Raw genomic sequence first — 18,649 nt, forward strand, 5'->3', positions numbered from 1 at the left:
AAATAGTTTAGATAATCTGATTTAAGGGTTGGCTCATTTATAACTTGTCTGATCATCTGCCCATGTTGCCCGGTCTCACTTCAGCATTTACTTTGGTGAATACAATCTCATCACAACCGACACGTATGGTGGACAAAAAAACAAGGCCCAAGTTGTAATTAACCTAAATCATAGTTTAACTTTCAAATGATCTTTGTGTATAATAATATTAACATACAACAAACATTAGTAAAATGATGTAGTTTAATTTAAAGGTAAGTATCAAACACTTTCAATGACCTAATTACTTAAATAAACTTCAACCTTGCATCATACTTCATGCTCAGAGGATCCTGTCCCAGGATGCCCTCTCGCTGATTTTCCATCCAGGCTGTGTCACGATGAGGTGAACTGCTGTTGTTAACTTCATTGCTGCTCTGTCTCCACTCCCTTGAGATTGTTTAAATTTGCCATATAGTTGCATACAGTGCAAGAGCAACACTAAACACAGAGATGTCTGTTGTTGTCACTGCAGTTGTCTTGTTATTATGGAACCCAGTATAGTTACAGAAAACACATTCTACAATCCACTATACTATCTACACTAGATTATGGAGATATCTTGTATACTCATGTTGCTGACATTACTCTCGATGCCATTTACCCCAGTGCCATTCAATTCACTACTCAAGACAACCATGGCACACTGAAAGTTGTGTGAAAAGTCTGGAGGGTCACCACTCACATGTAGAACGCATTAGCATACCTATGTTTTTATTCAGGCCATGCTATCCAAGTTTCTAAGTTATTTAACATGCTTAGTTGAGTTCAAAATAAATAACCACGACGGATCGCAGGATAGGTTAGCGGAAAGGTTCCTCATGCCAACTTTCAACTAAACACTTGTTGCTGGTACTAATGGAATGAACAGCGACACAAATTGAAGTTAGAGACACTGCCTGACGGACCTCAAAGTTCCACTTAGTGATATTTTTAATAATATTTGCGATTGTTTGAATCAGTGTGTCTGTGTGTATGATGACCGCTTTGTGTTACTGATTTGTCTGTGTTTGTTCTCAAGTCTCTCTTTGAACTGAGATCTTTATCTCATTGAGAGTTCTTGAGTAAATAAAGCTTAGCTTAACTAATGTGTACATCTCGCCGTCAAACTGAACCAAAGTATCACCAAGCATAGTTGTTGTCATGATTGAACTTTTAAATAACGTAATTACCGTATCGTCATGTTGCGTGCGATTAATGTCATTATCGTCATTACTCCCCTCATTATCATCTAACTCATCAAAGACCAGCGGAAGGATAATGTGTAAATACTGCATCTACACACAGGTGCACCGACACGCACACACATTCTGAAGGCTTTAAGTGCATTCACTCTCCGTACCAAAGTCAGCACGTCCACATCTGACGGAGGAAATTATATATTCAATTTCCATAGAGATGAGCTGAGACTCACTTTCAGCTCCTCTTCCTATTTGAAGCTAATGAATGCAGATTGAAAAGATGTTGATTCCGTCTAAACAAACGCCCCCAACACCTGCACATCAAGTGGGAAGTCTGTCCTCTCCAGCACTAGAAAACATAATTTAAATATTCATATCCCTCGATGGACTGAATGAATAAGAAAATTAATAATCCATCCCATTTATCTCCCTCTCTCTCTCCTTCCTGTGGAGGGTTAAGAGCGTGGACAAGAGCAAGTAGTCTGCTTTACGTTAAATGGCATAATTTGTTATCTGGGGGTGTTGATGAATTAGTGTTCTCTGTTGCAGTGATGTTTCCTATTAGTCATGAGTCTGAGACAGCCTCACTTTCTATGTTTAGTTTTGCTCAGTTACCAGAGTGGAGGAGTAAGTCTGAGCAGTGGATGGAATATGGACATCACAGTGCCTCACATATTGGAGCAAAGCACTACTCATGCACTACTCGAGGTTGTCCATGCTAAAAATGTATGCACTTACAGTACTGGAAGAGGCATTAAGAGGCAAAAATTATACATTATGTTGTGCTTTGGTGGCCTGCAGTAGTCTAGGTATGTGTTTCTGTATCTAAGGTTCTCCTGCAGATGATTCATATGATTTGCTTCAGCAAATACATTTTGTAAGAAACATAGTAAGAAACATATTAAGAAATGCCCATATTCTAGTTTTTATCAATATGAGCGGATGTTTTTTCTATGGTATCTGCTCCTGGTAACTAAAGCTTGGTTAATGTTTTTATGGCACTTGATTAAGGTTAAGGAAAGGCCATGGTCATGGCTTAATATTGAAAACGTCAACTATATCTCAAAGTGATTTGTGTTGACTTTTTCAGTTTTTAACCAGACCTTAACCTTATCAAGTGGTTTAGTGGCCTAAAACTACTCAAAGATTTCATATAAAAGCCGGTATTCCAATAATGGCCAGCTCAAATAATAGCCATGGCCAGCATAAAGAAATAAAGGCCGGTGGCAAATAAAAGTCGCCCGTTACCTACTTCAGCGGCTCACATGGTACATTTTTATGTATCTTTCCATGGCCCTAATCCCATCAGTACATGAACAGAGTCATGTTATATTCACCAAAAGCTTACCAATAAAAGGATTTTATTTACAGGGTTTCTCAAGTTGTGTATCTTATCTGCATTGCCCTTATGAGGTAGATTTGTTATGTTTTTCCAGTAAGGAAGTCTGAAGGGGTTGCACTTCAGGAAGAGAGGCACAGTTTTTAACTTTTCGCTCACTCAAGGTATTCAATGTATTTTGGCAGCATCATTGGCTGTAACAGAATATCCCGAGCTCTTTGAGTCACTTCAACAACTTAAAATAATAATATTGGGCCGTAGCCATGTCTTTCCTGGCCAAGCGAGTCGGTGGCTCTGCCATAGCAGCAGCTATTTCTGCCTAAAAAGCACTTAACCTGCATTTTACAAATTAAATGAGGCATCGACACAGCAGCGTAGACAGAACTGGTGCATTTCACGATGGCCATAGTCTGCAGCTCAGGGTAAACTGTTGTGTCAGGTGTGACCTTCATGTCGAGACTGCTTGACCTTTCTGCACGGTGGTGGAGCAGTCATATTAGAAAATAATATGGAAGTGGACAGCCAAGGAGAAAAGAACACCGGGGTACTAAGCGCTCAAACTCGGTTGTGAAAAACAACAGAGAGAGACACAGAATGGGGACACATACTGTATCAGGAAGAGAAATAATGGGGCAACCAGTCAAAGACCATTTCTCTCAAGTTATTTGTGTAGATAGAGGGGGCAGCAAACCCTTCTCCACATTATAAAAGGTGATAAAACAAACTACAGAAAGGGTTCAGAGGAAGGAAATGAAGAGAAAACACCTCACCTGTGTATGATGCGCTTAGTGCGTAGGTATCCCAAGGCCAGGGCCAACTCACAGATGTAGAGTTTGACAGTGCTCTCTGAGAAGTGGACGTTTTGCTGGAGGTGATAGCGTAGGTCTCCTCCCAAGAGCAAGTCCACCACCATAAACATGTCCTCCTCATCCTGGAAAGAATACCTGCAAGAGATGGCGGTCAGGAGTGAGGAGCGAGAAGGATAGAGGGGCACCAGGTAGTGGCAGGGACATGGGGTGGAGATGAAGGAGATTTGGAAAAGAGGATGAAATGGGAAATGGGTAGATGCATATAAGACGGGTAGAAGGAAGAGAGAGACATGCAGTCAGAATAGAGGCGGAGAAGAAATCAGAAGGTGAAGTGAAAATAACAGTGGTGACGGAAAGAAATGAGAAATGAGGAAAGACATAGTCAGCAGCGAGGGAGGTTTGAAGGGAAGGTAAATATGGATATATTGAAGTTGCAGGAAAAGAGGGTGAGGAGGGAAATGAGCGATGAGAAGTCACACATTTACCATAAAACAGTGAAGGGTTCCAAAAAAAAAATCTAAAAAATAGCACAAAGCCCTGTATATTCTGAGATATGGGAACCCGTGCTGGAAGAATATGTGTTGTCCAACTGAGCAGAAGGTTGTTTTTCTAACTTTCTGGATTGTAGCAACATTGGAGACACAACACTTTTACCCGTCAGCAATAAAAGAGGATGACAAGTGCAAACTGAACCCATGTCAGCCTTGTGCTCCTCAGGCAAATCAACCTTTTATAAGACAGCGTGTGAGACCTCGGTACAAAAGGTTTGACGAGATCAAACGGTTCAACAAAATTACCCATCAGTGTTTCAACCTCATGATCTCTGAAAACACAACCTCAGGAGCCTCCCGGGGTCTCTCGAGGGTAGATGCTGCTCTGCTCTGTATGACTTACAACAAGCAGAAGGAAAACACTCGTCACACTCTTTCACATTGCAGGGGGAGCACCAACATATTGGCTGAGTCATGCCTGAGGCAATGCTCATTATCCTGTCTTCAAGGCTAACAAGCTAAGAAAAACCTTTATTATCTTGTACACAGGTGGCTATGATAGGTAGGAGACAGGTGAGACGGGTAACACTGTGTTACAGTTTGAACATGTTATTGAAGACATGCAATTTGATAGATTGTAGACTGTAAACTATGTAAAATCTTTCTTCTCTTCCTTCTGTCTTATTTTTGTTCCCTCTCTCCTTTTTTAATCCTTACAATTATTCTTTTTTATTTTGAGTTTTAAAGCCTTTCATTTAAGAACTACAAACTAAGGTTTTCGAGCCCACATTTATTACCAGTAATAAACCTGGCACTCTTATTAATAGTAATAGTAATTTCATTAATGCAAATTATGAAGGAGAGAATAACAAAACTGTACACTTGGCACCAAAGCTGTATATGTATAAATATTCCATGTCGCTTACCAAGGGGCCTTATATAGCAAAATAAAAGTCAGTGCATCATCTGCTTGTTTAAAAATACATTCTGGACACAATCATCATCATCACAGCTGCTTCCTATTGTTTTTGTTGCTTTCTGGTTTCTGCAGCAAAAAAAAAGCAAATGAGGACAGTCAACATAGAGAAAACATAATCTGTGTTGTGATTACATTAGAGATCAACAAACAGATTATCCTGGCTTTTTTTTTTTTTTACATTACATGAAGTGATGTGCACATTGTTATTGAGCACTTGTCTGTCTTCTATCCCATCAACATTGGCAGTATGAAAATCTTTAATTGTAGCTCAATTATTTTGGAAAAGTTTTGCATCCACTCAGCAACATTGTCTGTTCAGATGGCTCTCTGCCCTGCTTCTGTCTCTCTTTAGGGTTAACAGGTTTTCCATCATTTCATTAAAGCAGGCCACTACACCTAAATATTCCTTAAATCAGTGTGTGATCTAAAGATTTGGCAGGGGAAAAGGAACCGTCTGCTTAGAGGTCTCCAACAAGGAAAGTGTTGATTTTATTCATGAATGAAATAATTTAAATCCTTTTTATGCTTACAATGTTTTTAGTGAATACTGAAGTGGTATTTACTTGCATATGCCTCAGTCATTGCCTCTATCAGTGTGTGAGGGATGTTCTGGGCGGTAATGCTGCTTGTGGTCATCCATCTTTTCAACCATCCATCACGCACTACCATGCACAGCAAGCCTGTATCAGCATGCTGTCCGCTGCATCGCCATTTGAGAAGCTGTTGCACAAATCATCATTGATTTTTACATGCCGAGTGTCCCACCGGGGCCACACTTTTTTCCTCCCTCTAAATGATGAGCTAATTAGTTTCTCTCCCACAAGAAACTAATTTATGCAAAAAATTATATTTAAGAAATTGCAGCAGCCAACATTTCCTGGCTCGCCTAAAGCGTTCAGATCCTTCATAAAATTGGAGAACTACGCTGCCGCCCCTCTCAAGTCCTTCAACATGGTCCTGATCTGAAATGAATGCACTACAGAGTCCGGAGTCCACTGGGGTTTCAACTCGCAGATACTTCTCTGTAAGGACCATCATCTTGGCTCAAACTCAATGCTCAATGACCGAGGGAAGTTTTTTGCCACGTTGGTGAACTCCCTTCCTCGGGGCCCTTCTCCAGTACACTGAAGGTGGAGCTTTTCTGCACTGGATGGATGGGGATTGATTGAGCTGACTCAAAACTGTCTGCTAAGGCTCAGATAATGCTGAGACCACTTAACATCTGATTGCCAATGGCTTCAGAGTGTGGAAATACTATCTGTTAGATGCCCGTCCTGAAGACGCACACTCATTTGCCAAAGTCACAAAGAGGTGCGCACACACACACACACACACACTGTCCGTCTTCCTTCTCATGTTTCAGTTAAAACATGCATGCATCAATAAATATTATGATGTATTATTATAAAACAACTTCAACTGGCAAAAAAATCAACACATCTTGAATTTGAATGAGTCACACACACACACACACACACAGAATATCAACAATCAGTTGATGAATATCAGTTTTAGGGAAAAAAGAAATGAGAAGAGGCCAGCCCTTCCCACTTAAAGCGTATAATGCAGTGCAGCTGAATGGATGGGACCAGCTGCAATGCTATCAATCACTTAGACAAGCAGCAATGACTTCGCCACGCCTGCGGACACCGAGCTTCTCCAAAGTTTTTGGCAAAGTTTATATGTGTGTCTGTGTGTGTGTGTGTGTGTGTGTGTGTGCGTGCACGCGCCACAAGGAGGGGACAGCATAATGGCATGATATTTCTTTTTTTTTTTGCGCTGAGTATATTTACAGTAATATAATCTGTAGTGTTTCATACAAACCCAGCATTCATATTACAAAAGAGGGCCACTAAAAAGAAATGATTATAGCATTGCACAAATCACATTACACATGATTTGGACACAATAATGCACATATGCAAGCTTGTGTGGATGTGAGTATGTATATGTGTGTATGTGAGTACATGCTTGTATATTGTAGATATGTATGCATGTGCATAACCAACAATAATTGTCTGGACTGAGAAGCGTGTTCATACATTTTCCAACTTTTGAATAAGGTTTAATAAGTTATGGCAATAGACTGCATCTTTTTGGTCATTGCTATATATATATATATATCCTATCAGTCTTGCCTTTTTGAAAATAAAAATGACAGCTAGAGCCTCACGAATAAGGAGACAAAATTACTTAAAAGCAACATATTCTGAGAAGAGGGACTTCCACGGGGAGTACAAAGACTTGAATGTGAAAAATATCAAAGTTCCAGCTGCTGCCATTGGATGTGAGGGAGAGATAACTGAGGCGACAGAGTGGATCAATGTGTGTGTTTGTGTGTGTGCATGGAAATGAGAGAGAGAGAACGTGCTGGAAAATGATACGACACTTGAGTGTGGCGCCGAGACAGGAAGCGCAGATCAAACAGGCCTCGTATTAACATCACATTCTCTTGAATATCAAAGCAATGCTTCACTTTGATACAAGATTTGTAGTTTTTTGGGACCAACACGACTCTGACTGAGTTCGTAGATGGTCAAAACATTCCTCCCCAATTATCCATTCAGTGCTCCTGCTCTTGTTCTGTGTACATGTTTGGACTAATCGACCACAAATTTTGAAATGCTGGAATTTCTCTAAAGACGTATTATTAATTCAAAGCTTTCATTTTGGGGCAGAAATAACTTGTAGCTTGTACAGCTATTAGAGAGAATACCATGAAAATATTGTTGTGGAAAAGCACGGATACAGGAAATAAACATTCATTAAGTGCAAAAGTGTGAGATCCAGCATGCAGAAATGTGTTCTTTTAAATGCAAAGCTGAACGTGTGTGAAATATTCATGACTGCAAACCAAGACAAGAAAAACAATCTTTTCAGTGGTTTAATGTTTGAGCTCGACAGCAGTCTGGGTTTGCTGGATGGACTCCATTTTACTCTACTCTACTAATCATTCCATTAACTCTCATTGTCTCTCTTTTGTGGCCTGTTTCTCTCTCTCCTTCAATCTACCCGAGTGTCTCTCTATTCCCTCTCTCTCATTCTGTTATACTGTTATTCTGTTACACACACACACACACACACACACACACACACACACACACACACAGAGTGTAATTACCTCTAACTCAGCAGAGGTAGTAAAGGTGGTAAAGAATCCAAGAGGCTGCTGTCACAAACATTTAGGAGACACAAGTTGAACTTTAATTGCTCTTTTTCTTGGCCGACAAACACAGTTTTCTTCCAGGAAAACAGCAGTAATTGAATTGCTATAGTATGTAATGTAGTTCATCATTAATCATCTATTTTGATGTTTTGAATCAGGGCCAAAAAACTTGATGAAAACCTCCCTAATCTTTCCATTTAATTATTTTTCATGTGTGTTTTATGTGTTGAAAACTCTTTAATTGTAGTCTACCAAACTTTCTTTTGAGGTGATAATCCTCAAACATCTTTTGATGATTTTGATAATATCTTGTGCCAAATGCTCATTGGTGCTCTGCAATGACTTCTCAGCCAAGCCAACCTGCTGTTGGTGCTTTATTTATCACTCTCTGTGCACCAGTGGATTTTCACTTTGGAAAACCCACCTGTCACTGGACTATAAGCAAATGTAATGTAACAGCTTTTTATCAACAGGTCAGTAGACTATTCATTGTTAGAAAAAGCCAAAACAGATTGGCATCGTATTATTAGTTGATCATACATAACTACTGGCTGAATGGTGGGGTTGGGGTTAAGCAAGTCCATCAAGTCAATCGATAGTAAACGTGAGTCCTCCATGAAGCCAGTTTAATCGAGTAGAAAACCAGCTCTCACGCTCGGCTGAGGTTTCCATGTTCTCTGTCCCCCAAGTCTTTCCGTCAGAAAGCCAAGGTGGTAAAAACTGAAAGGGCTTAGCCGTCGTTGTCGGTGGAAGTTGTTCTGTCTTGAAAGCAAACAAGGCCGACTGACTCACCGCAATCTCTCACATGGTTGCTCAGGAACAAAGCCGCCACAAAGAAGTTGGCAGCCTGGCATGGTTATACACACAATGAGGCACGTACAGTACACTCTGATTACTGTAACGTGCACACACACACACACACACACACGTACCCACACATGTACCCACACATACTTTACCAGTAACCTATTGTATGAGCCAACCACCTTTCTCTTAAGATCCAATGACAGCTGCTGAAACTGTTTTGTAAGTCTTAAGTAAGTCCCAAATATAGTGTACACACTCAGGCATGTACACAAGTAAACAAACACACACACACACACACACACACAGGACATAGTTGAAGTTTGTATCGTGCATACACAAAGTCAACAACTATGTATTTTTTGCTACTGCTTCAGCACTTGACAATCAGCATAAGTGCACATTATTCCACTTAATAATCATTTCTTGTACTATACATACTGTATGTGTGTAATATATTACAGCTGCAAATCAACACCATCCCTCTGGGACTGTGCTAATTGAGCTTTCTATTTTATGCTCTTTCAGCAGTATCTCCACTCTACTTAGAGTGTAAATTGGTCTCCTATGACAATAAAAGCCCTATTTCTTCTAAAAACAAGTGTGAGCTCTCTCTCTCTCTCTCTCTCTCTCTCATGGTGACGCAGTATTTAGAAGGTGTTTGAATATGAATGAAGTCTCCTCTGGCCTGCTGCCACTGCTGTCAAAATGACTTAGAAATGGTACTAATTAAGTTGCTCGACAACGGTAGACTGGGTCACAAAAGTACCCAAGTTACCATGAATATGATAACATGTACACGTATGGCTGATTTAAATGAGCCTGTTTCCTGTTGAAGCTATGCGTTGGCGCTGAACGTTTGCTGTTCTTTTGCAATTGTTTGAGAACTCCCTACTGAGTTATATGTTTTTTAAAAAGAAGTGAGGTAGAGAAATAGTGCCATCACAGTTGAGGAGCTGTGACTAAGTGATTCAATTTACACTTTGTCGATGTTACTCACTTGTTAGAATAATTGTTACAGTAAGTATTACCAGATGAACAATTAACACCCAGATCAACAACATATGGTAGCATACCAGTTTGCACAACTGCAACATGGACACATGCATAAAAAATAAATGCTAAATATGAACGTGCATGAGGTTAGTTTGAACAAAATTAGATTTTTCAGTCTTTTGTGAGCATTTTATGGCCTGATTTACATTAATAGTAGCAGTATACAATAAGTTTCATAACCCCAACGGTGGTTCAGCCTCGTTTCAGTCCATTAGCAGCTGTTGTTTCATGCCTCCACCAGCATTTTGGGTATCAGAGTAGAGAACAGCTGACTGCAGATTAGCACCTGCGCATTATGTGGAAATGGTGCAGACTTGTCATTAGAATTGCTGCCGTCTGGTTTCTCTTTAGCTCTCTTGTTCTCTCTTGTCCATTCTCTCGGCCTCTCTTGTCCCTTATGTTGCCCCCCCCCCCCTACACACACAGACACTCTCGCTGTCTAATTCTGTCTTTCTTTCAATGTCTGTATCTGCTTCGCCACACATGCAATTCAATGTGACCTCTTGGAGGCCTCCAGGCAGCCGGTCTGATGGGAGAGCATCCTGCATGGAGCTTTTAGAGGCACAGGCACCCCAGGCCACTTCAGTAATGGAAGTCTCCAGAAACCACAGGGGCTCAGACACTAATGGTGACGTGTCCTTACAAAAAGAGTACCTTTCCCCTCTTCCAAAGGTAATAGTTGTGACATGTAAGGCCACACGGTTAATTCAGATAACGCCAAAACTGCTACAATTTCTAATTTACAATTAATTTCCACGTCTTACAGAAGGGAACCGTTTTAGAAATGCACAAATTATTCCTGTAAATTAAGTAAATTTAAGTAGATTATGGCCCTTAAATCAAGCAAGACAGGTCTTCATACTGCAATATTCAGCAGCAAAAATGCCAAGTTTTTCATTACTTTACAGTAAGTGCATTAATTGAATTGATCCCCTTCTTTAAAAGTAATGGCAATATTGGCAATATTCCTAAACCTATCCCCCCTCTTTTCTTTTTGCTAATTCATTAAATGTAATGATATTGGACTCCTTAAGAAGGACTTGTTTTTCCCTCTCAGTAACCCATCTTCCATAACCTGAACACATTTTATGAAGTAAATGAACTCAATCTAAACTGTAGAGTTACTTTTGTTAATTAACATCTATTAAAATCCACATCAGTGAATCTCAGTAATAAAATGGCCAATTGAGACTTTGTTGTTCAATGCAAGGTATTGCAATTACGGTGATTAGACGTACGTACTACACGTACATGCACACATGCATTTTCACACACACCATCTGACCAAAGCCCCTAGCTGAAGCGGACACAGCCGGCCAACCGCTCAGACTGTGACACATTGGATCGATTCCGACAGCCCTCCGACCTTCCTCCCAGCCTGTCTCTCAACACCTCCTTTGACTGACATCTTAGCCTATGTCTAATGCTCCCTGAGCACACACGCATGGATGCACTCTCATGCAGTAATACATACACACAGCCCTCACACAAATCACACAAGAAATGAAAGATCGCACATGTGAAATATACGCTAAAGCTCCACTTATAGTTAACAAGTGAAGTGACATCTAATTCTTATTTCAGTAATTTAGCAAGTGAACGTTTACTTAAACAGGTCTTTCTACTAACATTTCGGCTTACTAACAGCACTTGATGGGGATGTTTTCTTATTCTTACCACCCCTGATTCAATGATCTTCCATTTCTCCAGGTCACCTTGACCTCAGGCCAAATACTTGACATGCTGACATGCTGCTTTCCAGTGTTCAGCAGCACCTGCAGTGTTACAAGTAAATTGAGGATGTGAAGTGCACATTTTGCAGATACACAAGGATACAGTTTGTACCTTAGGTAACAGCACATCTTACTATTGCTTACTTGGAATATCAGAGTCTGGAAATCTTATTTTAGCTCATGCCATTCATTCAGAATGTACCCTATACCTAGGCAGACTGTAGTGCCTGTACAATACAACGTATCTGTGTACTGGACCTTTTATATCAGGATGCTTGGAGGAATTCTTCCCTTAGTGTTTTTGAGAAAATCAGACATTATGTAATTTCTGTTTGGTTTTCTGAGGAAGAAATGCACATGAATGAGGAATAACAATCTCTGATGTATTGCTCTGCACAGAAATGAAATGCATTAGTAAGATTACGTAATGACTGAGCAAAAGAGAGACTCCCTGAAGCAAATTAAGCTTTTATTCCACAATGCTTTGGACTTTTGTTAATGTACTTCTTCTTTTCCTTTGACAGTTATTCAATTACTTTTTAAAAAGAAGCACATTACATCATAGCAGTATGTGTCGCAGAGGTTACACGTGCGAGATGTCAGGGAATCAAGTGTCTCACGGACTTTGGCAGTGAACATTATTATTCTGTGGCCACGTTCATTCAAGAAAAACTACAAAAGATATCGAAGCTCTCTGGTTAATTTCCTTAATCCAAGCCCATCTTTTTGGCTGTCGTCAAACTTTTAAGTTAGCATGAAATTATTTATTTTTCTAACACAAAGCCCTTTTTTATTCAAATTTTGAGCATTCACTAAAAAATCACATCTCCACACAATTTATTTAACAGTATGAAAATGAAATAAAAAATAGAATAAAAAAAAACAGCTGGCATTTGTGTAATATTAAAATAAGTCAACAACTTTTGCATTATTTTCTAGTGCTGTTAAATATTATTTTTAGTTTTACTTGACGCCTTTAAACAAATGTGCTACTCACAGCGAACGCATCACACAGCCTGTGATCAACACACCCATCACACCAAACACACCAAACAAAAAGCAGGTAGTTTCAAGAAGTTCTTCCTCTGTGACATTTCAAATCAACAACAAAATCCACAGTTAAAGAGGCAGCAAGACTGAGAGCTGAATACAGCAGCATCTCTCCTTCTCCCCATCTGTGAGTGTATCTCTGGCCTTTGAGTCAAAGCAGGGCAGTGCCAATATGGGCTCCCCTTACACAGTGGGACTGAATGCAGAGCAGGCACAATGGGCTGCCCCACCAGTGCTGGCACATCAATACACTGACCGTACAACACATTTAATGCCAGAGGTTACAATTCTTCAAAATCAGTATTCCATATTAGACTTCATAGTTTGCATAGAGGGAACAACTTGCTCCCGTCTTCCAAGTGCATCGTTGCTTCTGTACACAGTCAACAGACACCTGAGGTCATGCCCAGTAGCAGTCCAGCGACAGCGAGAGGAGAGAAAATGAAGTGAAGCAGGTGGTGAAGGAGGAAAATAGGAGAGGAGGAGGAAGAAGAAGAAGAAAGTGAGAGAAGACGAAGAAGAGGCGAATGTAAAGAGGACAAAGGAGGAAGATGAGAGGACAGGACAGGACAGCAGAAAAATAAAGCCAGGTTTTCTGCATGCAGCTGGCTCAGTGCGGTTCGTATGCCTGCAGGTAATCTCTCCCCGTCTCTGACCTTGAGCGCTTACCTCAGGACAATCATAACCTACGCCAACTCAACACAGCAAGAGAGACAGAGAGAGAGAGAGAGAGAGAGAGAGAGAGAGAGAGAGAGTGGGTGAGTGGGCACAGCGCTGACCCAAGCACATCTCTAGAGGAAATCACCCCCACTCAGGGGGGTTTACGCTGCCAAACGCATTAACTTCCATCCGTTTTTTGTTTTTTTTGTCCAACACAGCATGCAATCAAGCAAGAAAGCAAGCACTGGCATTGTTTGTATGAGTCTCCTCTCTCTGCTCTGTGGCTGTTCTTCCCTTTCCTGCGCCTTTGCCGTCCTTTCCCATCCTCTCCTCTTTTTACTGTGCTTCGGTCTCTTCTCATTCATTCCCACCATGGGAGGATTTAGTTTTGTTTCCCTCAAATTAGTAATTAAAAGACAGCTATTGATTCTGCCAGAGTAGCTTTCAAACATGTGGAATTAAAATGGGAGAGAAGGGAAGTAGGTGAAGAGAGGATAGAAAAGTGGGGCAGAAGACAAAGGGTAGATGGGGGGAAAAACTACCATTCTCACTCATTTAATTGTTCGCATTTTCAGTGTTTTTTTATAGGGAGCTGTCTAACCCCTAAAGTACCAAACCTGTAAATCAAAAGGAGGAATGATAAATAATACAAAAAATAAATCAATAAATGTTCTTTTAAAATCTAGACTACGTGACTTCGTCCTCTCTGCCTTTCTGCTTGACAGAAAACCAGGGTGGCTTCCTCTCAAACGTTGCAGAGTGGGAGTACTAATCAAGAATTAATGACGCCTTTCAGACTCAAACTTAACAAGCCATACTTATCAGGCATCTCAAAAAGTACGATTCCTGGTGCTCAATAAGCTCTGGCTTTCAAATGATGATGAATGAGTTGCTGAAAATGACCTGATGAGTCATCTTAGATGAGCACTCTAGAGTTTAAATGAGCTTGTACAGCATTGAGGGGAAAGACTTTCTCAAAACCCCCCAAATGCTGTGAGGCAAAGGAGAAGCTGCCGAGTGAGAGGAGGGTCGTGCCCGTACAAGTTGAGCTTGGATCACTGAGCAAACTACATTTTCCTTTTAGCAACTTCAGAGGGTGAGATGACGTGGATGGAGGCTTGAGAGTGTTCTTTAGTGGACAACACCCTTCTGCCTGCATCTGCAGACTCAATCCAGAGCTTAATAGGTGATAGGTCCCTCTGTGTGTCTGTGTGTTTCACTGATTTAATGGGCAGGATACGATCACTGTAAAAATCAAATGGGTGATGCAGAGTGCGCTACAAAATCATTCAAATGGCTGCTATGGCTGATGGTAATAACCAGTATTAAACACAAGCCTCTGTGGAGATGACCTGCTGAAGTGGAAATCACTCGTAGTGTGCTCAAGAGTTTACACAACAGCTTTTTGGATACATATTTAAGGGATGTCAAAGTCACCCGAGTTTGAATTCAAAAAGAGGAAAAAGCAATTTCTTAAACACTCTGTAAGTGATCCAGTGTTATTTGCTGTGTCATTCACCGAAAACCTTACAGACGTAATTGCTACACAGACATATGCAGACACACATTCATTCGCTAAAGCAGGGGGGCCTTACCAGAAGTTGACCAGGAAAGGATGTTCAAGGTTCTGCATGATCTGCAGCTCTTTCAAGACATTCCTCACTTCGTTCCGCTCCACGCATTTTAGCTTGTTCATGTACTTCATGGCGTACATCTTCTTGGTGTCCTTCTTCTGTACAATGCAGACCTGATAAGATCACAGAAGGGTAAATTCCTTTCGCTGCTGTGGAAAAAAAATGGTCTGAATACTTTTTTTGTGTGTTCTGCTTGTGTAACTATCTGTTCTATCTGTGCTTCAGTCCTCTTGGGCAATATTATATGATTTAGACAATTTTGCCACAAAATAGTGAGATGCATCATTCCTCCATGTTTTGTCCAATATGGTCATTGCTTAGTTATGTTGCATTACACATAGAAAAACAATGTAGTTCCCCCTTTTTACAAATTTGTAAGATGTATAATTTCACCAGAGTACGCTGTACTTCTGCAAAATGTTGCAATACAGTAGCGTGTTTTCCATCATTCACACACGTTTGTCTAAAGCTTTATTGCTTGAGACACATGGATACGTGAAGTATGTCAGGATTTCTCTTTTAATCTCTGTGATCACGAATTCGCTGCTCTCTTACGACGTTAAACTTTTCACACCAGTCGATGTTTTGCATTTTAGAGAACACCATGTTAGCATTCATTAGAATCACTGGTGCACATTAGAAGGGGAATGTTTCTTTCAAAATTGCAGAAAAATGCTTTTCAACAGCACCCAGTGTACTTACATCAGTGGAAATAAATAGCACGGCTCTGATGTGATGCAGCAAAATGCAGAATACAACACCTGGTGTAGTCTGGGTAGCTGTCATTGCATGTATATATCAAACTACGTGATTACCCCCTTTTGACAATGTGTCTGAGAATAGACACTATTTTCAATATGCAGCAGTGTAATGTCCCATATTTATTTGTAGCCGTGCTTGTCGGGGCTACAAGCGTCAATAAGCCAGTGATTACTGCTATCTAAGAGAGTGATCTGTGGACCAGCTGGCACAGTTAATCAGCCAAACCCTGATCGCATCACTCCTCCCATTGAACAGCTTGCCATCGACTGTGATTAGACTGCTTATCTGTTGTTGGACAGATCGAGATGCTTTGTGGGTTTGTGTTCTGTGTATACATGCGCATGGGAGTGTGCGTCACTATATGTGCTCACATGTACTGCAAGTGCTGATGTGAATTACTCTGCACTGTATGGCTTAACAGCAAGAGGAAAACACGACTGCGATCACCTCAGATTTGTTTCTGCGGAGCCGCTGGTTGGTCTCGAGCAAATTAAACCGGAAGGCTTTCCTACGCTGTGTATGATAATAGTGCACTGTCAGAGAGGGGACATGGTATATTACGTGTAACAACATGTCGCGCCTAATAGTCACATGCCTCTTTAAGGAAATCAAAGCGGATCACATAGAGCTGTTAGGATTAGTGGATTGACAGAAAAATAGTATATTTTTCTCTAGTAAATAGTATATTTTTCTGCTTCACTTTCGGCTTCCAGCTTCTACTTTGTGAGAATTTGCTGCTATTTTTTGTCTTACATGATCGTCGGACAAAACAAGCAATATGATGATATCATGTTGGGCTTTAGGAAATCGTGATGGCCATTTTCCACTATTATCTGACATTTTACAGATCAAGTGACCTGTTTGACTTTTGTTTCTTTTTGTTTTTCCTAGGATACTATGCTAGTTTCCTATTTTGAGATTAACACATTGTGTGTATCATGAAGCGGAAACATACATACATAAGGATCAACTTAACTCATTTCTGAGTAACATGGCTACATCTTTTTATTCTCTCCAGTCTGTAAAGAAAACACTGGCAAAAAATGGACTTACTTTTCCGAAACTTCCTTTTCCTATTGCCCTCAGGATCTGGAAGTGGTCGAAATTGACTGTGAGAAAGAAGAGTAGAAAATCTCTGTTAATTCCTTTTAAATACAAAACTGAATTCTTTTTTCTTTTGATTACAGTATTGTTTCTCCCCCAACATTAAAACAACATGAAGCAACTTTACATGATCAGCACTAGATACTAATTTATGCTGTTTAAACATTTGAAAATATGCACAATATGAAAATGTGTAACAGGTAGATACACACTATAGAAATCAAATGAAGCTTAAACCCTTTTAAAAAGAAAGCAAGGTCATTCGATCACTATAAACGGAGTTAGTGCAGTTACAGTAGGTTCACTGGGAGGTTTTGAGCTCATTTGAACCATGTAGACAATCAAGTTGAAGCAGATGGAGGTCTCCAGGGCAACCACCAGTCACTGACATTATATATAGCAGAGAATTGAAATAAGCTTCAGCACAAAGACGTCTTTTATGATCACCGCATGTTTTTCCACTGAACAAAAGACTTTTCTTTCTCTCCTCTGCACTATCAAACATGGTCTCACTCTCTGTGTGTCTCACTCTCTCTCTCTCTCACACAGACGCACACAACCTGAACCGGAGCTTAACTCCCTGTCTCACTCTCCTCCATCTATCAGCAACATTTATCGCCAATTTGGAACCGGATGGTGCTGTTTGTTTCTTGCTGCCATGACAACCAGGACAGAAGGTTTTCCCTCTCTGCCGTTTCCCAGAGGATGGAACAGCTGCTGCCCACTCTCTGCACTCATCTGGCCACACAGATACACACACTTATATTCACAATGCATTCACAATCTTTCCCCAAAATACACACTTATATTGGACATAAAGAGCTGACTTAAAACATTACCTGCTTCTCTTGCAACAGTACAGCATGCGCACACAAACACACACACACACATTCACACATTCACACACTCTCATACTCTCATTCGGCCTGCAGTCACTAGATCTATTGGATGTGACAGTTAATGTTATGCTCTGTTAGTCACGTATCACTGGCACTTCCTCCTCTCACACTATCTGTGTTGGGAGTGTTTACACAACCTACTCTGATAGGGACCATATGAAGCCCACATGTTTAATGCACACACACACACACACACACACACATGCATAGACTTACACATGACAGTGTATATACTTAACATGCACACAGACACACACTCCAGATAAACATGGTCATTTTCCTGCTGAGCTACTTGGAAATTCTCCACTGATGGGTTTTTTCAGAGAGACAGCCGTGGTCGTGGATGAGAGGGCAGAGCTGCGTGATCGCAGAGAGAGCGAGAGAGGCCGTCATACAAAGGGAAAGAGAAAGAGAGAGCGAGGGAGTGGAGATGGAGACTGTCATATTTTACCAGCAGAACTTTGAGTGGTTTAAGGTGCTGTGTTAAATGATGGACACGAGTAACAGAGCGTGTAATGATTGAAATCTGCACATGAGAGGAATTGATACATTGACAGCCTTTCCCCTGGCTTAAACTAACTGAGGAAATCAGCTCACAGAGGAACTCATCTGCTAGTCAATTGGAATTTGACTGACACATGCTAATCAGCTGGGATTGAAGTAATCATGCTTGTTCAGTTTGAGTCTCACACAGTCTCTCACGCTCTCTCTGTATGACTGTACTGTGCTGTGTGTCTGTGCCTTTCTTTCACTGTCTGATCTGTCAGAAGTCATCTGCATCTCTGTCTCTCTGAGTATGTTCACAGCCAACAAAAATGTAAAAAACTCTCTGTTTTGGCCCTGCGTCCACACAAAAGGCTCTCACATACACTGAGACACACAGGTGTTCTCTTTACACTCATTCTGCTCATATATTGTGGGCTGTACGTAAATCTTTGCAGAG

At 40.7% G+C, this 18,649-nt stretch overlaps 1 protein-coding gene across 1 annotated transcript in view; it reads right to left on the minus strand.

Annotated features, from left to right (window-relative positions):
* stk32a (serine/threonine kinase 32A) overlaps positions 1–15,036 on the minus strand; it is a 49,824-nt gene extending 34,788 nt beyond the window's left edge. Inside the window, exons 1-2 of the mRNA XM_070917403.1 lie at positions 14,903–15,036; positions 3,330–3,503 (exon numbers count right to left, since the gene is read on the minus strand). Of these exons, the coding sequence (XP_070773504.1) occupies positions 3,330–3,503; positions 14,903–15,021 (293 nt within the window). The 5' untranslated portion in view covers positions 15,022–15,036. The remainder of the gene's footprint in view (positions 1–3,329; positions 3,504–14,902) is intronic.
* Positions 15,037–18,649: the final 3,613 nt, after the last annotated feature.

The sequence above is a fragment of the Enoplosus armatus genome, chromosome 13 (assembly GCF_043641665.1).
Source record: "Enoplosus armatus isolate fEnoArm2 chromosome 13, fEnoArm2.hap1, whole genome shotgun sequence".
Taxonomy (NCBI): Eukaryota; Metazoa; Chordata; class Actinopteri; order Centrarchiformes; family Enoplosidae; genus Enoplosus; species Enoplosus armatus.